The sequence below is a fragment of the Trichoderma evansii genome (assembly GCF_050947405.1).
Source record: "Trichoderma evansii strain SZMC 28006 chromosome Unknown GGI43scaffold_1, whole genome shotgun sequence".
Classification (NCBI taxonomy): domain Eukaryota; kingdom Fungi; phylum Ascomycota; class Sordariomycetes; order Hypocreales; family Hypocreaceae; genus Trichoderma; species Trichoderma evansii.
The window spans coordinates 3,303,432-3,319,842 of record NW_028145205.1 but is presented as its reverse complement, the minus strand read 5'-3'; the positions used below and the strand labels follow the sequence as shown (position 1 = coordinate 3,319,842).

Genomic DNA, 16,411 nt, shown 5'->3' with positions numbered 1-16,411 from the left:
GTATGCCTACGCAAAGGATCAGTTGCTATGCCTATTATCAAATAGTATTGCTCTGATATTCGGTATTGATGGCGTCTGATTACTCAACACATTACCTGATTAGTTTTACGAGAGAGGAGGAGCTCACCAAGACCGTCTCGCCGCTAGCCATTCATGGTTGCTTACAAATTGCAAGAGCTTTTGGGTAGGTAGTAAATAGTATAATAGCGGTTTACAGCTCGCTTGAGAGGAGACGGGTATAACTATAAACATGCTTGGCTATTTCCTTTTTAGACTGTGTAGATGATTACATGCAGATTTATATACACTCTATTTAATCTGTAGACACCAGATTTTACTGGATTTATTTGACTGACCATGGCGAAACACTTGTTATTGACTCTTCCGTTTCCTAAGCCGGAACCCTTCCTACAACGGCTTCAGGCAGTGTTTCCAGATTGGAAAATCACGTATTTGCATCATGCCGTTAAGCCCACTGAGGCTTTTTACAAGCAGGATATGCACATCCCGCCTGGTTCGTCCCAACGCTGCAATGTTTGAATATCATGTTAACTTTGAGAATCAACCCTTTCTAATTGCATTTATACATCCCCTTGTATAGAAATACTGCGCGAAGCAACTGCGTTGATGACTATGGGAGTCGTCCCTGACCCCGCAGACGCTCCTAATCTTCGCTACATTCACTTCAACGTAGCTGGAACTGACCATGTTGCTCATAAGCCGGCCTTTAAGGATCCAAACATCACAATCACTACTTCGACTGGTGGTCCGAGCATTGCTGTCGCAGAATGGGTGCTTGGCTCTATTCTCGGACTGACTCGACGTCTATTTCAGTTTAAGGAGCTGCAGAATGCGAAAAGTTGGGGTAGCCCGGTGCCAGCTCCTCCTCCCTTTGCTCTAGATGGGAAGAAGATTGGCATTGTTGGCTATGGATCTATTGGTCGACAAGGTAAGGATAGCCTCTTCTTGAATATTCAGCTAATTATCTTTGCTAATATGATAAAATAAAGTGGCCCTCTTGACAAAAGCTTTTGGTATGGATGTTATTGTCTACAACTCTCGCCCACGTCTTACTGCGGAAGACCGCAAGGACCGAAACTGGTGTGAAGCTGGCGCTGGTGACCCAGATGGCACGATCCCAAGCGCTTACTTCCATGGACAGTCCAAGGAGGAGCTACATAGCTTTCTCTCTCAAGACTTGGACATTGTGGTTCTCTCTCTTCCACTAACGCAATCAACGAAATACTTGATTGGTGAAGAAGAGCTTGCACTTATAAATTCTAAGAGTCCTGCTATTCTTATCAACGTCGCCCGTGGCCAGGTCGTTGATCAGAATGCGCTCATCGCGTCGCTGAAGAAGGGCGCTGATAACGGCGGTCTCCTCGCTGCGGCTCTGGATGTCACTGATCCTGAGCCTCTGCCTGAGGATAGTGAGCTATGGGGATTGCCTAGCGTTTTTATCTCACCGCATATCAGCTCTGTTACGCAACAGACATTCGCAAGAGCGTATAAAATTTGGTTGGAGAATTTGGTTCGGATGCAGAAGGGCGAGGAGCTATTCAACGTTATTAAAAAGGCGAAGATATAATGCAATTGATAATCACTATGTGTCTAGCCACTTGCTAGCTTTAAAGCCTAGAGAGGAAGTTCTTTATGTCAAGCTCAATAGCAGTAATTGTTGCTTTAAATCTTACACGAGATTTCAATACTGCTAGAAGTGGCAGTCTTCTGCTTATCAAGTAAAGATGCAGCAGTAGAATCTCCACAAACGGACCGGCCTTGTCTTATCGTGTTTAGTTTGAGGTATAAAGATGCAAATGCATTGCCCTATTCGTTTAGTGGTGGATAAATTAAAGGTGAGATTAGGTGTTTATATCTTGAAAGAGGTTCATCGCTGACAAATTTCGTGGTTTTATTAATGAAAATCTAGATTTTTTACCGAGGTATCTCAACTATCAGTCATAGTAAACATTTCCTAAGGTCATTCATGTACATTCTTGTTACATTATTTACAGAGTCTGCGGTAACAACCACGTGGCCTTGGCACCGAAGGATAATTGAAAGGCCACACAGCTACATAAGAGTAGAAGACATATTACAGACTTAAGAAGAACCATATACTATGAATAGTAATAAAATTTAGATGGAATAGAGGGGCAACATGTTATTCATAGCGTAATCCAGTGTAATCCAGAACTATATTCCCCATATGGTGTTTAGACTAAGCATGGCTGATAGGCGTAAGCATATCACTTGCATCAACATATACACGTATGCCCGGAGTTAATATAGAAAGCTCCGTAGTTTTATATGATCCAAGTATTATTCAGCTCATTAGTCCTTATACTACATGATGCTCAGAGGACATTTAGTTGTGGTAAACCTATATGTGTTTGATTTCCCGATTAGGAAAAATTTTCCTAATTAAGCAATTTTTTCCCAATGAAGCAACCAGTATATGGTTTTGAAAAAGATGCTATGGCTTCAAGATATCGGTATGAAATAGAGGCTTATCGTTTGAGATTTATATATAAAGACTGTTAATTCTAACATCATGTTTGTCAAACAATTAAACAGTCTAATCACATCTTTACAAGTCCAAGGATCAACTCTAAGGAACAACCAAGTCAACAAAACTACGCCCTCCAAATTCAACATGACACAATCTTCCTGCCTCTGTGGTGCAAATGTCATCACATACTCTGGCGAGCCTGAACTCAAGTTCAGATGCCACTGCGCTGATGAGCCCAAGCTCACAGGAGCCGCTCCATTCTCGCTCAACTTCATCATGTCTACCGACACTTTGAAGGTTGTCAAGGGGGAACTCAAAACCTGGGGATTCGTCGTTGAAAGCGGCAATTTCATGTCGAATCACTGCTGCGGAGAATGTGGAAGTCTGCTCTACAGGACTTCGACTGGATTTCCAGGAAAGATGGCGATCAAGATTGGTTGTGTTGACGATGGCGACTTGGTGAAGTCGTTTGTGCCAGAGGTGGAAATTTTTACGAGGAACAGAGCTTCCTGGGTGCCGGCTATTGATGGAGCTGTTCAAAACTGGTCGGATTTTGGAACTGGAGAGGATCCAGAGGCGTTGAAGGAGAAAGCTTAAGGCATATCATGCGTGGAAAATACAAAAATGCACATCTGTACAGATGAAAGAAAGTGATTACAGCTAGAGATAGAGGAGTGAATGAGATCATTGACGCTCGTGACTTACTAGCAACTGCATCATATTCAAATAATGATTATGTGTACACCTGTGCCATCAAAGCCGCTGGCAGCGTGTGTTTAATGGTCTCTCTACTTACCTAAGGTTGTTCATATAACTGCATTTATACTCCATAGTCTCGGACATATTCTAGTGCCATAAAGCCACATCGTTGTAAGGCTGACAAGACAGGGGCAGTAACAAAATACGGCCAAGTGCTGGTTTTAAAGCGAGCCGCAGAGCCGGTAGTGCATTGTCAGACCTCAGGGGCAATGCAGGAACAGGCGATCGTATGTATTTTACCTTCTTACTGCTGCCTGTCATAAAAGCCGATATGCATCCAAAAGGGGCAATAAGACGACTAGCAGATATGGACACTTTGAACTCTGAGCTGGTACGAGCGCCGGATAGCCCGCAGCATTAGACATTGGTCAGAGCCTTCTGTGTAAGCTATTATATATAGCATGAAACAGGAGATTAAAACTGCAGCCTTCTTTGTGCCCTTGGTCATCCGTCTTAGCCGCTGCTAGTAACGATCAGCCCGATTGAGGTGGAACCAACACGACAGGCATCCCAGCTCTCACCATGTTAATCAGTAAGCTTATTAACGAGGCTTCTTTCGCTCATTGGACTGCCTTTAACGTTCACTGATCAACCACATTCGCTTTTCGCTTCTCCTAATAAATATGCCCATCTTTTTCCACCCAAGCTTATTCATAGGCATCAAGAGCGCTGTTTTAAGTAGCCGCCAAGCAGCAACTAATACCTGTTTGGGCAACTCGTTTTGGCTGCTAGATGGTAAGCGTTGACGATCTCTGACTATTCCAGGGCCCGTCGTCGCCCCCAGCTTGTCACTTGCTCTCTCCAGATTAGCTCTGGCAACCGCTGTGGATCTCGGCAAAGTCCCGCCTGTGGTGTCTCAAGCTCATAGGAGTTCATTTTCGATGTGTACTTTAGGTTTGTTTGCTGAGGACGGTTGTACAAGACACAAATTATGTATGGGTATAATTATAAAAAAAATTATTGATTGGTCTTATGGAGTAGTAGAGTAAAGAGAGATGCCCATTGAGATGGTGAAGTTGAATTCGCAGATGAGATGTGATCCTTCAACAGCGACAGCCGCGATACTAAGCGGGGCGATTCGAGCTGTAACGTCCAGCAGATCGTCAAAGCATATCATCAAGCTCCCGCGTAAAATTGCGACGTTACAGTCATGGGGGCCCGTTGTCCCATGGATCGGCCTATTCCGTATTACTCGGACGATGGGCATTCCAGTGCTCCATGATCCGATTCGCGTTTGTTTCTGTTAATAGTCGGTGAAACATTGAAGGCCCGTTGACGGCTATCCAGGCTGTCCAGGCTACATGTGTCCAGGCTATCCAGGCTGATGGCACCCAAGTTTACTCATGATATGGCATTTATATAAAGAGCATGGTCTGTCCATGATACCCAAAGTTTACCACCGCTCAGCCTCTTGACTCCATATCCCTCCTCTCTCTTTATACCGAGGTGTAACATTTCATTCAAGATGCGTACCTCCACCCTTGCAACAGCTGCTGTGGCCGCCACTGGGGCGATGGCAAAGCCTCGCTATCTCATGTACTTTGATTCGTACGCATTGCTTCTTCAGTTATTCCTGGTGATAGTATTAGAAGATACTCACACTCTACTAGATGGGATACACAGAATCTGCCTGATCACTCTGTGACCGCAGGTGTCACCCACGTCAGCACTGCTTTTGCTGGTTCAACAGTGTTCAACTCTGGCACTTGGTATCAGCCTTTCATGCCGTTGGACCAGATTCGAGCTCTTTTCGACGACGGTGTCAAGGTCTGCATGTCCATTGGTGGATGGGGAGACACATCTGGCTTCAGCGCAGGGGCCCAAAACAACCAGACACGCCAAACCTATGCTCAGAATGTCGCTACTACAATCAAGACACTGGGCTATGACTGTGTTGGTGAGTACACCATATGCAGGGTTTGTAGATGGCTATATGTATACCTGTACTAATGGATGGCGATTCAGATATCGATTGGGAGTTCCCCGGTGGAAATGGCCAGGACTACATTCAGACCCCCAACTCGCAGAAAGTTTGGGAGATTGATGCCTTCCCTCTCTTCCTCCAGGCAATCAAAGATGCTGTTGGACAAGACATTGAGGTCTCTATCGCTGCGCCCGGGCGAGTGGAGGACATGATTGCCTACACGGCTGAGAATGTAGCCAAGATTAACGATATTGTCGATTACGTCAACGTGAGTATTCTCTCTGCTATACTGGATGCGAGATGCATACCCTGAGATTGAGAAAGATTAGCTCCAACTGACATATTACAGGTCATGACTTATGATCTTATGATGCGCCGAATGAACACAACTACTCACCACACTGGTGTCTCCAACTCTGGCGATTCTGTCAGCACCTACATCGAACGCGGTCTCTCCCCCAGCAAGATCAACCTCGGCTTTGCCTTCTATGCCAAATGGTTTCAAACTGCCCCTGGCTTCAACTGCACAGCCCCCGTTGGCTGCCCGACAGCAGAGCTCGAGGCCGCCGACGGCAGCGATACGGGCAAATCTGGCGCCATCACTTTCGAGCCGGGGAACATGAGTGGCGATTTCCAGCACGCGGTACAGAACGGCATCGCCGACGAGACGCTGGGTGGACAGTGGTTCTGGGATTCCGAGAAGGAAGTCTTCTGGACCTGGGATACGGCTGAGTTTGTCGCTCGCAAGTTTACGGATATTGTTGTGCCCAAGCAGCTGGGTGGTGTGATGGCGTGGGCTTTGGCACAGGATAGCCTCGACTGGAGCCATTTCAAGGCGATGCAGGCTGGTGTGAAGGCTCTGCAGTAGAAGAGGGATGTTTAGACTGTGCTATACCATGACTCTTTGGCACAGATATAATAGAATATGAATGTTAATAATAATGAATGCCGCAATTTCCACCAATATTAGCCTCTTTACAATGTGAGCTATTTGTTTATCTATTTCCCAATAGGTAGGTGGCTTAGACAATTGGTACATTGTTTAGAGGGGTTTGTCACAACCTGCAGATGTAGAGACGAAAGCGGTGAGAATGAACATGGTGGTGGGTGACGTTGGCAAGCTCAAAAAGAGAATGGGGGATAATTGAGCATTATTCCGGTTGATATCATTGTATCCTTCTTTTGTAGAAAGAGGGCGAATAAAGCAACTGGAAGAAAAAGATTACATGGTATTACATCCCGCTCATCCTCTTGTTAAGAGTCTAGTGAGCACATCACATGTAGATAATGTAACTCTATGCCATATGACAAGCCAAGACAAAGCCTTGGCGCAGAGTCTGATCTATCTGCGTATTCTGAGAGGAAATATGTTGAGTTGTGTATCTTTCTGAACAAATTCATGAATAATTCAAAAGTCCAGATGTAAAACACACTCTATGAACTTGACCACTGTCTTCGAAAGAGCTGTCTGAAAACTACGGCTATCTGTGTACATGTAGGAACTTGGTTACTCTTGGCACATCGGCTTTTATTTTTGCGGCTTTACTTATGACTCGTATGCTCTGCAGTCTCCATCTGCCTCCTAGGTAGGTATGTGTCCAGCAGCTACGGCGTCCCCAACAGATTACGAATGCTACCTCCATACTGCCGCCCAAGAACTTCTATGGCGTCGTTTCTCAGCTGATGCATGTGTATCATTTTCATCACAATAGTCGGGCCAATAGTTGAGCCAATTTAACGTCAATGATGAAAGAGATAAAAATCTGCAAACGCAGCTTGGCACAAGGCCGACGTGTCTACCCTAGTTTACCTACCCAAAGTAGCCGTCAATAATGTCTTAAGATCATCCGTTGATGCCCACAATGAGGGGTTTTACTTTGTCACAATGGTTCTATTTTGCTCGCTAGATCCATGAACTTGGCTATTTTGTTCATGTAATCGAATATCACCTCAATCTGTTCATGGACGCAAATATGGCTCGAGAGTCTGGAATACACTTTCGGAAATTACCCGGCACATCACATGGAGCAAAGAGACATTTTTCCACAAATGTACTTTGTAGACCAGAGATAACCATGGTTGATACGCAAAGGGAAGATATTCTGCCCGGATTCTGTACCGTTAAAGGACTAGATCCTGCTTGCTCCTGGTAAGTAGCTGCATGTTAGTGCAGCGGAGTAGCGTTATGATGCAGCCACCACTTGCCGAGTTCTTCAATGTCCTACAGATTAGTGACGTGCTATTTTTAGAGCCCTGTTCTTCTCTAGAAATGGAGAAAGGGTGTCAATATGCAAGGTGATAATGCAGGTATACCCATAGATGGCGGAGATTAAGAGGCGTCATCTGGGGTCTCTCGATCTTGCTAGAAGATGAAAAGACGCACACTACTCCACTCGTCTCTTAAGTTTACTTCTTAGAAAGTATCGTCACACTTATTGAAGGTATCCTGGACTCTTGTTGAGTGAATTGAGCTTTGTTCGTGTATAAAATGTACACATGCTTGTCTCAGACCTCGGCATCATGAGCTGAGTCAGTGAATATGCTGTCTACTTCCTGAATCGCCATTATACCACGAGATACGCGTGAATCCTCAAAGCGTGTATATACAAATGCTTCTATTGGATTAATACACTTTCTCCAAACAGATAAGACCCTTTCAAGACCGCCGGGGCGCATTAGATCGGTTCACCGTTAGCTGGCGGGTTCGCGCATGGAAGAGATTATTGGACTCGAGTGGATCGCTCTAACGGCCAAACTCATTGTTAGAGAGCTAGTAGTTGCCGCCGGAGCTAAAGGTACCAGGCCAACCAGCAGTCTCCAGAGTAAGACGTATAAAGGCAAAGAGGGGCGGGATATCTCGACACCGAGCAGTATCCATACGGCGTAAGCTGTGCCTTGTGCAGATAAACGTGCTCAATCTGGCCCTTGCGTCAACGAACCAGGGCAAATTTTTGACGAATCTCCCACCAAAGCAGAAGACGCCGAGGAAAAAAAGAGGCGAATCGAATTTTGCCATGCCAAAGTCGACCAGGATATCGAGTCCGCCTCTAAAAATAGCCCAGAGGGGGTTGCATTGCATTTAAGCGCCTAGTCGGACATTGGCTTAGCGGAGGTCTCGCTTCGAGAGACTGATTGGTGCAGCGCTTCCAGGATCATGAAAGAATCCAGCGATTGGACCAGCCGTTTGCCTCTGCTCAGCGGCTGCGGGAACCTTTTCCGGGGCGCGTGGAGGCAGCGGGCTTTTGTACATATTCCAGGCGCATCTCACTCTTCTCTTTTGCTTCTTGCAAAACCTTTGTAGCGACAGAATCCATCGTTGTTTGTGTCTTTGTGGTTTTATGAGAGACGGCTTCATCATCATTTGAAGTTTCAACGTGATTCTTGCTCTGTCTTGAGCTAGCGACGGCTGTCTTTTATTTCTCCGAGATTGATTGCATCTTCCCACTTATTTGGTTGCATTCATCGAGCATATCGACAGCAGAACCAACAACAGTTTCTCCCAATAAGGAAATTTCCTGTTACAGACAGATTCAGCTTTTTCAACCTCTTTCTTTCGCGCAAGGCGATTAAAAGCGATCAATCCGAGACTATCAACATCACCATCAGCCTCAATAATGGCTGCGAGGAGTTTGCTTATGGCTATATGCCTTTTGGCTATGCCACTTCTTTCATGGGCGCATACCGTCATTGTGTATCCCGGCTGGCGAGGCGACAACCTGGTGACGAACGCGACTTTTCCATACGGCATGCAGTGGATGTATCCTTGTAAGAAAATTATTACGATGTCTACCAATTGTTATTTGTAACTGATAGCTAATCGCACATGCGTATAATAGGCGGCGGAATCCCTCTGACAACAAACCGCACCTTCTGGCCTACAACAGGAGGCCCCATTTCATTCCAGCCAGGCTGGTTCGTGGGCCATGCGACAGCGATGCTGCAGGTCAACTTGGGCATGGGCACTGACGGCCCTGATGGCGGACCACTGGAGATGTCCCACCAGATTGTGCCAAAGTTTGGCATTCTTGGCCCGAGCAACAACCCCTTCCCCGGCACCATCTGCTTGGATAAGGTGTCAGTGCCGACTGATATCGGCGTCAAAGCGGGAGTCAATGCAACGATCCAGATTGTCATGTCGGCACAGCACGGCGCCGCGCTGTTCTCGGTAAGTAGTAGTAGAAACGCTTTGATCACCAACATGCTTGTGGTGTTGTACAGTAAGGACGTGAAGCTAACGCGGAGATTAACAGTGCGTCGACATCACATTTGTCGAGCCGGGTGACAAACGGATCCCGGTTTCCAACAGCTCCAACTGCTTCAACTCTTCTGACATTGGCTTTTCTGACATCCAACTCGCTACCATCTCCAAGGGCGTCGATCTTGGCGATATTGGCGAATTGAAGATGATCTGAGGGATGACGACGATCCGGTCCATCGATACTACTACACAGGATTAAAATTGGACAAACAATTTATAAACTACAAGCCTGAGATGAAAATGGTGAGAGCAGATAGAGAACCCTAGGAATGAAAAAAGGGATGATACCCAAAGGCAGATGGTGCGAGACCATCAATGACGGACCCAGAGGCCAATGTCACGAACAGAACTATTCAATGTATTTTAGAGCGCAAAGGTTGCCGGTTTACCTTTTTTTTTTTTTCTCATTTTGTATATAAATAATTTTCTTCAAATGAAATAACTACAATTTTTTTTCAATGTTTTCTCAAACAAAGTTTTATCTGAGAGTGAATGCTGGATGCAAAATCATCTGTTTGTCTCGGATATCTGTGCTGCCCCGACGGCTTCACTCACACTACATCTTCAGCTAGTAAGGTGTACCCTCTCTGTTGTGTGTAACAATATGCATGGTTCAGAAAGAGAGATTATTTCTCTCTCTTTCGAGGGGGTAAACGCCCACCATTATCATTATTTTAGCAGTGAAATATTGAAAGGGTTAACAACAAAAGAGTCCCATGTCCCTGAATCCTGTATCAACTTTGTGTGCACAGGCCAGTCGGTTCGCCGACTGTTACATTTCTCTTTCTAACATGATGCATAATCAAACTCTCTCAAGAAGCCGTTTTCAAGCCGCGAACAGGTAATTTGCAGCTATTTGCTTGAAAAAAAATTAACTCCCCTGCGGAAACCTAGCACGGCAAACGAGTTCATAAAATAAGCAAACCATTGCAGATAAACGGAGTGGTCGCGCCCACTATCTTCTTTTCAGACATAAATATATAGGGAACCTATAGTTTTAATACCAAGTAGCTCTCAAAATATTAACAACCATTCATTTTCTTTCATCTATAAACATAGATGTCTGTCCCTATTCTAGCTTCGATACAAACTATATCCAAAACACTGCCTGTCGAAAGCCGACGACCTACTATTGCCGACATCTCTTGGTTAATATCTTGAACCCTGCTTTATCAATGATGAAGTCCATTCGTATCTTTTCTTCCTCAAATTCGCCGCAGGCGCCCTCGCCATCATCTCAACAAGAGCCGATCACTTCCTCTGGAGACGACTATTCCTCTGGAGACGAAAGTTCCTATGAAGATGACAGTTCCTATGGAGACAAAAACTCCAAATCCAGCTCTATAAACAGGCCAGAGAAGCTAGAGTATCTAGAAGTCCCTCAAAATCCAAGCCTACTCTTCAAATTCCTGGTATATGCCTCCGGCGGCACCCCTGCCTCGACAGTCAAGAAGGTGACGAGAAAGGTACCAAAACGCCAGAACAGCATCTTCGATTGGGCATTCTCCGGACAAAGAACGCAGTACTTTTGGGTTGTCCAGTCTCAGTGTCATAAGAAGCGTAAAGGGAGCAAGAATCCTCCTGAAGAGGAGAAAAAACAGGCGGGCACTGGCGATATAGCGACACATAAAGAGGACGCGCATAGGGATATCATGTGTGACAAGAGCGTAAATGAAAAGTATTCACAAAAGTCCGTTACATTCGATATCCCGCCCGCCCTAGCTCGAAAACCAGCATCAATAGCAAGATCAAGAGTGAGCGCTCCAGCTCCATCATCGTCAAGACCCGCAGGCTGCACTTCAGCAGCTACAAGGCCAAGCCTTTCGAGATTTTCCAGCGTCTTATAGAAAATCCGAGAATAAAGCCTCAGCTTTTATTGTATCTTCCCGATTTCGTGTACATTTACATTTCATATTCATTTACGCCAATTCCTAGTCAACGAGAAAACTACCATGAGAGATGCTCTCTTCCTAGTGAAGGTGTCATGAGATTCCTTGTTGAGAAACGGACAAATACATTCAACGATATGCACGTGCGCATTTTCTCTTCAAATAGTATTCTAGGCAGTATTACCGACTTACAGAATGGACTGAGTAAGAATGGAAGGTTTAATACGGCTTAGCTGTTGATGGTATGAGTAAATGCTGGGAGGAAGGTGAAACATGGCTGCTTTTCTTAGACAAGGTTGACAAAATTGTTTCATCCATCATCGGTGGCGGCTTACTGTTTTCTAAGTGTCTTATTTGCACAGCTGTATTCTCTTACGTACTATGCTAGACCTACCCTTGAGGTCGATAATATTTTTTTTATATGGTCGCAACGGCTACTGGGTACTGCTTCTGCTATCGCTATTGTGAATGCTTCATCTTGTATACGTATTTCATTAATTATTTAATTAAAAATTGCAAGATCGATTGCACATGGTATTTCTCTCAATGCACACCTCCAGTTACATACTATTACTTCAACATATAGCATATGAGCAACAATGTACCATGTGTATTATCGTGACTAGAACTGGTCTCATAATCTATTTGATACGAAAAATGAACATGATTGAGTTCATCTGAGACCAGAAGATAAAGACGGCGTTCCCAGTGGCCTGGTGTGCGGGTTGCGTCGGCGCCGACTTATACCAACCTAGCATGAGCATACATGTATTACATTGGCTAGCTGCTGCTATGTGCGCTGTACTTCGCATATGCAGCATATAATGGTGAGACAAAAAGATGGAGCAAATATGCTGTATATTAGCGTAGTTCTGTATTATATTTTACACTTCCTTTGCATCTCATAGGTACTGTAGCATCCGTTGGGTTCCTACAGGCGCAGTGTTCGGCCATCTGCCGTGTGGAAGAGGCGGTGCTATTCCCCTCCACTTTTCCAAGGCAAGGCCGTGATTAACACCAGCGGTGCTTTGCAATGCAGATGCACAGTTAATTGCACTGCACTTGTGTTTGCGCGAGTCTAGCGTGTAGCGTTTGACCCGACTTGGGTTCGCGCTGATGGGCCGTTTTCTCCTTGTCCAGGCAGCCTGACAAGGCACCTGCGACGTTGGAGAGCGAACGGCGAGGCCATTGGGGGAGGCTGTGAGGCTTAGCTGCCAACTGGAGTATTGCGGCTCATTATCGTTTCTCACCAGTGACTCAATCGGCGGTCAAATCCTTGTTGAACTCGTTTGACTTTTTGTGCACCGTCTTTTCTAGATTGCTGCGATTGGTATCGAGGCCATGGGGTTTGGGGAGAGATGATTGAGTTTGGAAAAGTACATGCAGGGAGGGATGGATTACAGGACACTGCATTAGACGAGATGCAACTCTACGGAGCACGCGACGAATGAAAATGGAGAATTGCGTTGTGCCACGCTGCTGCCAAACGCTGTGAAGTTGATATTATTAAGACAATTACCGTACGTGCACGCGGAATGAAGGCTGCATTCACACTGAATTATGATGGAAAGAAACAATACATGTACTTGTTGTCAACTCTCTCTGCTGGGAAAAGCACATGCTCCTCTGCCCGATGCATGTCGGTGGCGGCTCCAAAGAGGGGCCTCCCATACAAGCTCCGTGCAATCAGGCAGCCAATGCTCCACCCGGACGGGAGTCATCCAACGAGATCTGCCCGCGATCCTGGCTCTGGCCACTCAAGGCCGCTGCATCGCCTTGACGGGGCTCCACCGGCTCCAGGCCGCAGCTCAGCTGTCAATCACCATCCTTGGGCGCTGGCTTGGCTCCCGTCCATGCTTGATATTTTCGCTGGCGCATGTGCAGGTATATATAAGGGAGAGCCCTCATCTTATGGCTGCATGTAAGACAGTCTCACAGCCCATCAGCTCTTGCTCCTCCATCTCCTCCTTTTTCCTCTCTGCAGGCCAGCATTGGGACTGCTTCAGATTGGACCTTTTATTTGGGGAGAGGCTCGTTCCCAGCCTATCTAATTCACTACATATATTTTGAATTTAGTGGTGCTTTTTGCCGGGACCCTTTCTTTACAAAACAAACGCATATCCCATCCACCATCAAACCTGGACCCAACAAGCAGTCAGAACCACGCCTCGCTGCCCGTCATGGATCCCTTCATCAACATGTCGGCACTCCCAGGCGGGGTTGTACCTAACCCTCAATTCGCCCTCCTCAACTACTTCTTCCCTGGCTTCTCCATGTTCTCATCCGCCTTACACACCTACCTTGGCATTGACCTCAACTTCTACATCCCTCTTATAGTCGCCATTTTTGGCTTCAACTTCATCTGGGGCTATGTCAGCACTTCTGTGTGGGCATGGGTCGACGAGTATCTCATGTCGTCTTTCAGGGTACGCACTGATGACGAGATCTACAACATGCTCATGCTTTGGATCTCGCGCCAGAAGTTTTCGCAAAACTCACGCCGCTTCCTGGTCAACACCGACCTCTACTCTCGCAGTAGCTACGTCTGGGGAGGAAACTCGGATGATGACAGCGACGATGAGGGGGGTGAAGAAGACATGACTGTTGATTTCATGGGACCAAAGCAGAATCTTCATTATACCCCATCCTTTGGTTCTCATCTGTTCTGGTACAAGAGCCGCCCTCTGTTTTTTGAGCGCCACCAGAACCAGCAGCAGATCAACTTCCAGAGCGCCAGCGAGCGAGAGGAGCTCTCCATCTCATGCTTTGGTCGAAACCCTCGCCTTCTGAAGGAGCTCCTCGCCGAGGCTCGCCAGATGTACCTCAAGAAGGACGAACGCAAGACTCTCATCTATAGAAGCTCTAGCGGCTCTGCTTATGGTGGAGAGCCTTACTGGCAGCGCAGCTTGTCTCGTCCTAATCGTCCCTTCTCTACCGTCATCCTGAGCGAAAAGATGAAGCAGGACCTGATTGCTGACACCGCTGACTACCTTAACCCGGCTACTCGTCGGTGGTATGCTAACCGTGGTATTCCTTATCGACGAGGTTACCTCCTCCATGGTCCTCCTGGTACCGGAAAGAGTTCGCTCAGTTTGGCCCTGGCAGGATACTTCCGCATGAAGATTTACATCGTCAGCCTTAGCTCCATCAACGCTACTGAAGAGGGCCTCACTTCTCTCTTCGGCAGTCTCCCCACTCGCTGCCTTGTCCTTCTCGAAGATATCGACACTGCTGGCTTGACTCATACGCGAGAAGAGCCAGATGCTGCGCCTACCCCTGCTCCAGGCATTAATCCTTCAACACCATCTCCCACTCCTTCTACGAGTTCCTCGGGATCAACTGGCCGCCTTTCACTCTCTGGTCTCCTCAACATCCTTGATGGTGTTGCCTCGCAGGAGGGACGTCTGCTTATCATGACGACCAACCACATCGAGAAGCTGGACAAGGCACTGATCCGACCCGGCCGTGTGGACATGATTGTTCCCTTCTCTCTTGCCGACAAGACCATGTCCGAGTCCATCTTCCGTGCCATCTATGCTCCCTTTGAAAGCGAATTCTCTTCCAGCGAGCTTACCATCAAGTCCAAGGACGGTACCAGCACCCCCAAGCGTGCTGAGCCCACTGAGGAGGATAAGGAGAGATGGGCTCGTCAGCACGCCGAGATTTCTGAGCGCATTGAAGGTTTATCTGCACAGTTTTCGGCCAAGATCCCCGAGCATGAGTTTAGCCCCGCCGAGATCCAGGGACTGCTTCTTAGGCACAAGCGTTCTCCTGAGGAGGCCATTGAAGCTGCTGAAGCTTGGGTGACTCAAACTCGCAAGGATAAGAAGGAAAAGGAGATTCAGGAGGCTGAGAAGCGACGCAAGGAGCGAGAGGAAGAGGAGAAGAATAAGCTCAAGGCTGAAGAGGAGAAGAAGAAGAGTGAGGAGGGCGACAAGGAAAAGACTGAGGACTCTGATAAGAAGGAGAGCACCGAAACCAGGAGTGCCGATGATACTCCCAAGGAGTCTCAGTCTGCTGGAGAGGATGCTGGAAAGGACAGTGAAGCGAAGCCCGAGGCTGTAGAGACAGCAGAGGCAGCAGGAATTGTTAAGGAGGATAAGAAGAACACGACTTCAGACTCTGAGTATGAACGTGTATGATTGCCTGACGAATGTCACACAACGGATCGCATAGCGTGGCGTTTTTTGGATCTTATAGTTTTTGTATTTTTGGCTCTTGCGAATAGCACTGTATCGATATCAATAGATTACATGAAACAAGAAAAAGATGAAGATACGAATTTCAAGCCTTTTAGCTTCATAGCTTTGGCATAACGCTGTAGTGATCGGATGCCGTACAAAGCCCACGGTATGGCGTTTATGGTGCTTATTCGGGTGGGATTGATAAGATATCCCACCTTCATACTACAACTACCCAGTACTACCTACTCTGCTTATCAAGTCTAGCTCTTCCTGTTTTATCATGCATTTCCTCATATATTTATTCTCGTGTGGACTTAGAAGAAACGTAGTATCGAAGCCGAGAAAATTGACATGATCGCGCGAGTACCGTAGTACCTCGCTTTTTTCGACGACAAATATACTCATAAGTAATAAGTGGACATTGTGGATGTACCTTCCTGGCTGCATACCTCTAGGATAAGTATAGAGAGAAAAGTTCATTTAGGTACTGGTACCTTGACTGGTAAGAGAATTAAAAAATGCGTTGTCAGATTTATCGAAGTTGCGAGGGAGTTTATGTATCCTCTCGCATTTTCGCTGATAAATTCGGTAGCTTACGAAGTGTCTTTTCTGCAATTTTATAAGAGAAAGGTACTTTATAAGCTACTAAATTTATCGTCGAAGTTGGGAGGGAATTTATTATTCCCTCGCAACTTCGACGATAAATCTGACATGTGGTTCCCTCGCATTTTCGACGATAAATTCGGTAGCTTATAAAGTATTTTCCCTGCAATCTTATAAGAGAAAGGTACTTTATAAGCTACCAAATTTATCGTCGAAGATGCGAGAGAGTTTATCAGGTATTCCCTCGCAACTTCGACGATAAATCTGACGACGTACCTATTT

At 46.3% G+C, this 16,411-nt stretch overlaps 6 protein-coding genes across 6 annotated transcripts; all 6 read left to right on the top strand.

Moving 5' to 3' along the window:
* Positions 1 to 268: 268 nt before the first annotated feature.
* Positions 269 to 1,588, top strand: GGI43DRAFT_427365 (uncharacterized protein; the record flags this gene model as incomplete). The annotated part of the gene is made up of 3 exons (XM_083208792.1): positions 269 to 514; positions 602 to 949; positions 1,011 to 1,588. The coding sequence occupies exons 1-3, from the start codon at positions 358 to 360 to the stop codon at positions 1,586 to 1,588; spliced, it is 1,083 nt and encodes a 360-aa protein (XP_083066697.1). The 5' UTR covers positions 269 to 357.
* Positions 1,589 to 2,512: 924 nt separating this feature from the next.
* On the top strand, positions 2,513 to 3,289 carry GGI43DRAFT_427362 (GFA family protein). The gene has a single exon (XM_083208791.1). The coding sequence runs from the start codon at positions 2,555 to 2,557 to the stop codon at positions 3,107 to 3,109; it is 555 nt and encodes a 184-aa protein (XP_083066696.1). The 5' UTR covers positions 2,513 to 2,554; the 3' UTR covers positions 3,110 to 3,289.
* A 1,264-nt stretch (positions 3,290 to 4,553) lies between these two features.
* Positions 4,554 to 6,392, top strand: GGI43DRAFT_392021 (glycoside hydrolase superfamily). Its single transcript, XM_083204514.1, has 3 exons — positions 4,554 to 5,168; positions 5,237 to 5,463; positions 5,545 to 6,392. Exons 1-3 carry the CDS (start codon positions 4,994 to 4,996, stop codon positions 6,061 to 6,063), a joined length of 921 nt encoding a protein of 306 aa, XP_083066695.1. The 5' UTR covers positions 4,554 to 4,993; the 3' UTR covers positions 6,064 to 6,392.
* Positions 6,393 to 8,589: 2,197 nt separating this feature from the next.
* On the top strand, positions 8,590 to 9,912 carry GGI43DRAFT_37600 (copper acquisition factor BIM1-like domain-containing protein). Its single transcript, XM_083202613.1, has 3 exons — positions 8,590 to 8,960; positions 9,032 to 9,360; positions 9,446 to 9,912. Exons 1-3 carry the CDS (start codon positions 8,810 to 8,812, stop codon positions 9,605 to 9,607), a joined length of 642 nt encoding a protein of 213 aa, XP_083066694.1. The 5' UTR covers positions 8,590 to 8,809; the 3' UTR covers positions 9,608 to 9,912.
* A 716-nt stretch (positions 9,913 to 10,628) lies between these two features.
* GGI43DRAFT_37596 (uncharacterized protein) lies at positions 10,629 to 11,499 on the top strand (the record flags this gene model as incomplete). The annotated part of the gene is made up of 1 exon (XM_083202612.1): positions 10,629 to 11,499. The coding sequence occupies one exon, from the start codon at positions 10,629 to 10,631 to the stop codon at positions 11,298 to 11,300; it is 672 nt and encodes a 223-aa protein (XP_083066693.1). The 3' UTR covers positions 11,301 to 11,499.
* A 1,740-nt stretch (positions 11,500 to 13,239) lies between these two features.
* On the top strand, positions 13,240 to 15,927 carry GGI43DRAFT_392008 (BCS1 N terminal-domain-containing protein). Its single transcript, XM_083204513.1, has one exon. It carries the CDS (start codon positions 13,523 to 13,525, stop codon positions 15,482 to 15,484), a length of 1,962 nt encoding a protein of 653 aa, XP_083066692.1. The 5' UTR covers positions 13,240 to 13,522; the 3' UTR covers positions 15,485 to 15,927.
* The last annotated feature ends 484 nt before the right edge of the window (positions 15,928 to 16,411 follow it).

Coding starts and splice junctions, on each gene's coding strand:
- GGI43DRAFT_427362 (XM_083208791.1), top strand. CDS start 2,555: ATGTTTGTCAAACAATTAAACAGTCTAATCACATCTTTACAAGTCCAA.
- GGI43DRAFT_392021 (XM_083204514.1), top strand. CDS start 4,994: ATGCCGTTGGACCAGATTCGAGCTCTTTTCGACGACGGTGTCAAGGTC. Junction 5,169..5,236: donor ACTGGGCTATGACTGTGTTG/GTGAGTACACCA, acceptor ATGGCGATTCAG/ATATCGATTGGGAGTTCCCC. Junction 5,464..5,544: donor ATATTGTCGATTACGTCAAC/GTGAGTATTCTC, acceptor GACATATTACAG/GTCATGACTTATGATCTTAT.
- GGI43DRAFT_37600 (XM_083202613.1), top strand. CDS start 8,810: ATGGCTGCGAGGAGTTTGCTTATGGCTATATGCCTTTTGGCTATGCCA. Junction 8,961..9,031: donor CATGCAGTGGATGTATCCTT/GTAAGAAAATTA, acceptor TGCGTATAATAG/GCGGCGGAATCCCTCTGACA. Junction 9,361..9,445: donor ACGGCGCCGCGCTGTTCTCG/GTAAGTAGTAGT, acceptor GGAGATTAACAG/TGCGTCGACATCACATTTGT.
- GGI43DRAFT_392008 (XM_083204513.1), top strand. CDS start 13,523: ATGGATCCCTTCATCAACATGTCGGCACTCCCAGGCGGGGTTGTACCT.